The sequence below is a fragment of the Thrips palmi genome, unplaced genomic scaffold, assembly GCF_012932325.1.
Source record: "Thrips palmi isolate BJ-2018 unplaced genomic scaffold, TpBJ-2018v1 HiC_scaffold_3, whole genome shotgun sequence".
Taxonomy (NCBI): domain Eukaryota; kingdom Metazoa; phylum Arthropoda; class Insecta; order Thysanoptera; family Thripidae; genus Thrips; species Thrips palmi.
Genome location: NW_023144630.1, coordinates 3827702 through 3831590, shown reverse-complemented (window position 1 = coordinate 3831590; position 3889 = coordinate 3827702). Strand labels below are relative to the sequence as shown.

The 3889-nt window shown below is 62.6% G+C and overlaps 1 protein-coding gene across 1 annotated transcript; it reads left to right on the top strand.

Moving 5' to 3' along the window:
- Positions 1-266: 266 nt before the first annotated feature.
- LOC117648244 (melanocortin receptor 5-like) lies at positions 267-3594 on the top strand. The gene is made up of 6 exons (XM_034390644.1): positions 267-576; positions 1542-1915; positions 2234-2367; positions 2479-2620; positions 2890-3093; positions 3270-3594. The coding sequence occupies exons 2-6, from the start codon at positions 1544-1546 to the stop codon at positions 3513-3515; spliced, it is 1098 nt and encodes a 365-aa protein (XP_034246535.1). The 5' UTR covers positions 267-576; positions 1542-1543; the 3' UTR covers positions 3516-3594.
- The last annotated feature ends 295 nt before the right edge of the window (positions 3595-3889 follow it).

Genomic DNA, 3889 nt, shown 5'->3' with positions numbered 1-3889 from the left:
AGCCTGCGACACACACAATGCACCCCGAGTTTGGTCACCAGCCCACCCTCTGCCGAGACTCCTGGAACCTGGAACCTGGAACCTGGAACCTGGAGCCTCGTCCCGGCGACGTCAGAGCCTACGTCTACAGCGACCACCAAAGAAGCACAACCACCGGCGTATCTCGATCACAGCCCCCTCCCCCTCCCCCACCTGACGGCCACTATCTAAGTGACGGACGCCACAATCTGCTCCGCGTGCTGGTCATCTGAGCAGAGGCAGCTCGCCAGAGGCATGCCAGAGGCTGCCCGGCGCAGTGGCCATGGCCGTGCGCGGCTCTGTGAGCGAGTATCCTGATTACGGCCCTTAAGTGCCACCGCTACCCATCGCTACCCGTCGCCCGGCTGCCTGGCGGGCGGACAGTCCGGCAGTCAAACCTCGCGCGCCGGGGCAGTCTGCAGCAGCCTGCAGCAGCGCGACCACCCTCCCGACCACGCCACCGGAAATGCATCCACCCGCCCCGCGCCCGGAGCTGACTCGCTGGAACTGAAAGCACAGCCGGCACGGCCCCCGTGTGACTACGCCACGCTGTCTGTGGTACGTGTCAGTGGTGTCAGTGGGCGGCAGCGAAGAAACTGGAGTGAAACCAGCGAGAGTAGCCGCGACTCGTCCCGCACCGCGGCCATCGCCAGGCTGTCGGCTGTTTTACGGTGGATGGTGAAAGAGTTCGAGGACTGCTATCAGGGAATGTGGACTTATCGAAAGCCCCAACTTCAGGTGTCTGTATCTGTTAAACGGCGAGTGGCTCGGGCGCTTCGCGCATCGGCGTGTGACCCCACCAATGGAATGGATTCCTCGTTCGGAGAGCAATCCATTGGTGGGGTCACACGTTCGCTTCGAGTACCATTCAGCGACTCTGGAGCTCAAAACGCGTCTGGAGTTTTGGCCGCCTCCACCGGTCTTCTGTGCGGCGCCGCTCTCGCCGCTCGCCTCAGTGCATATTGTTTTGGCTGCTAATCTGGCGTCGAGTGGGCGCCTGACAGCGCCTGGCGTCGCCGTCTATCGTGCAATCACGTCGCGCTCACCGGCGCTGTCTCTCTCGCATCCCCGAGGGACGCCCCCGAGGGCGAGAGAGACAGAGTGTAGTCGAAAGCTTGCTCACCGCGGCGGGCTAGGCGCCGTCAGCGGGCGGTCAGCGGGCCGCCCCGTGAGTGCGAGAGAGACGGCACGTAGGCGCTCGCGTATCAGTGCGTCAGCCAGGATGACGCGCAAAGTTTACGTCGAAACGTCTGGTTCGTCCCGCGTTTTGAAGTTGTTTCGCGTCCAATTCGTTTCATTTCGACACGGGGTGAGCGGTCACGCACGGTCGCGGCCCAAGGCCAAAATCACTGAGTTATTCGATGATGAATTACGCAACTTGGGCATTGGTTAATACGAGACGTGTATCAAGCTCCTCCAGAATTGACTATGTGATTGGAGGCAGCAACACGCCTCGTTGGTACGGATCGATTGGAAAATGCCTGTCGGTTTGTGAGCCGCCCCTCCGGTTCCTCCGGTTGCAGCGATGCAGGTGGACACAATGGGCGGCCCGCGGGGCGGCCCGCGGGGCATGCTGCCGCCCATCGTGGTGCTGCACCGCAACTCGTCGACGTGGCCGACCGATTCCGTGTGCATCCTGGACGACCCGGCCTTCGCCACGTCCAGCGCGCTGCTGCGCGCCGTGCTGTCGGTGCAGGGCATCACGGCGCTCACCATCATGCTCGTGAACGCCTACACCATGGCCGCCATCTGGCCGCGCCGCCACCGCCGCTCCACCCAGTCCACGCTCTTCGTGCTGCACCTCGCCCTGGCCGACGCGCTCGTCGGCGTCTCCATGTTCGTCCACATCATCTTCTCCACGAGCTGCTTCATGGCCAACCTGGCCGCCACCCATGAGGTACCGTCGGTACCGCCCTCGGTACCGTCCGCTAGGTGCGTCGAGCGTGCGGGGCCACAACGCGCCAAAAGTCAGGGTCCGCGGTACACCAGTGTCGAAAGGGTTGCCAACCCCAGGCTGCCTCACAGGCAATGTCAGGGCTGTGGTCTCGAGAAGTTGTCCAGCTAGCAGGCTAGGGTTGGCAACCATTTCGACTAAGATGTCTTTTCCCCTGCGTCATGCACACCCCAAATCGTGTTTGCACATTCCCCTCGAGTGCGTCTTGTGGTTGATGACATCTCTTGCCTGTCGCGGCTGCGCGGTGGTTCCCCTCCCCAGTCGGCCTGCCTCATCCCCGTGGTCCTCGGCATGTTCACGTGGACGCTGTCGGCCACCACACTGGCAGCCATCGCCGTGGACCGCTACGTCTGCATCATGCACAGCCTGCGCTACTACGAGTTCATGAACACGAGGTGAGGCTATCTCCCTTGCGCACAGTGGCGGCCGGAAGACCGGTCTTCTGGCAAATCTACTGTGAAGCGCTAGGCTTTCACGTCCAACCAGTGCACTGACCTTTCCTCCAGGCGAGTGACGACCATCCTCTGCAGCCTGTGGGTCTTCTCCATCTTCTGCGCGTGCCTCTACCTGCCGACGTGGGAGTGGCAGGAGGGCCGCCTCTGCCAGGAGCAGAACATCGTCCCGGTCTGGCACCTGGTCGCCGTGCAGGTGGGTCAGGCTGCACTCCTAGCTGCCGACTCTGCGCTCATCTCACAGTGGGCCAGAAGACCGGTGGAGGCGGCCAAAACTCCAGACGCGTTGTGAGCTCCAGAGTCGCTAAACGGGACTCGAACCGAACGTGTGACCCCACCAATGGATTGCTCTCCGGACGAGGAATCCATTGGTGGGGTCGCACGTTCGTTTCGAGGCCTGGTTAGCGACTCTGGAGCTCAAAACGCGTCTTAGGGACAGAAGCTCACCCTGGCCGCTGCCTGCAGATGCCGCTGAGCGTGCTGGTGCTGGGCGTGGTGGCCGTGACGCACATCAGCATCAGGCAGGAGGCGAGACGCAGCCACGCCCGCGCCAAGGCGGCGCACGGCGCGCCCTGGCTGGTGCAGAGCCACTCCAGCGCCTCCATCCGCTCCGCCAGGATCGTCATCCTGGTGGTGGGCGGCTTCATCATGGGGGACTTGCCCATGAAGGTGAGCACGCCGTCCTGTCCGAGCCGCCAAGCCCACGGCGTCGTCCGGGTGGCGGGGAACCGCGTCCACTGCGCACAAGACACCCTGTTGAAAACAGTTTCATCGAACTGTCCTACCTTCGTGATGCCTGGCAAACATGTGTCCTCGGACGGGACTTTACGAGTGTGGTGCCCCAGGTGTTCCAGGTGCTGCTGATCGTGGAGGACGGCTCCGACAACTGCAGCTACTGGGCGTTCGTGGCGCTGCAGATCTTCTCCTCGCTGTGGTACCTGGTGAACCCCTTCATCTACGCGTGGAAGAACGCCTCCATCCGCGAGGACATGACGGTGCTGTGGACGCGGCTCACGGCCAGGTGCAAGTGCTCCACGGTGGACCAGTGCATGGCGGGGTCGCGGACGCCCGTCGGGGCGCGTCGCTTCTAGACGGACACTGTCTCTCTCTTTTCGACTTACTTTCGACAACGGGAATGAAAGAAAGCTTTTTAAACCTTTTTTTTTGAAACTCTGCAATTTGATTTTCGACACAAGACACCGAGCACTACACGCCCAGTCGGGCCAGAAAAGCAGACAATTTGCGATCCAGTCGTCAACAGCAGCAGGGAAGTGCAACACCGTAAGGGTGCATCCCCGTCTCTCTCGCACCTACACGGGACGCCCCATGAGTGCGAGAGAGACGGAGCGGCACTCTCCAGCCTGCTGCCCCGAGGAAGCGGCGCGGCGTGGGCGACTCGAAGGAGACCGTCGTGGCAGTGCGGCGCGAGTACCTCAGCGAGTACCTCGGCGAGACCCTCGGCCGC

What these genes read in the sequence shown, in the direction of transcription:
- LOC117648244 (XM_034390644.1), top strand. Translation starts at nt 1,544, where the DNA reads ATGCAGGTGGACACAATGGGCGGCCCGCGGGGCGGCCCGCGGGGCATG. An exon ending in ACCTGGCCGCCACCCATGAG is followed by an intron (nt 1,916 to 2,233) that starts GTACCGTCGGTA and finishes TCCCCTCCCCAG; the next exon opens with TCGGCCTGCCTCATCCCCGT. An exon ending in TACGAGTTCATGAACACGAG is followed by an intron (nt 2,368 to 2,478) that starts GTGAGGCTATCT and finishes CCTTTCCTCCAG; the next exon opens with GCGAGTGACGACCATCCTCT.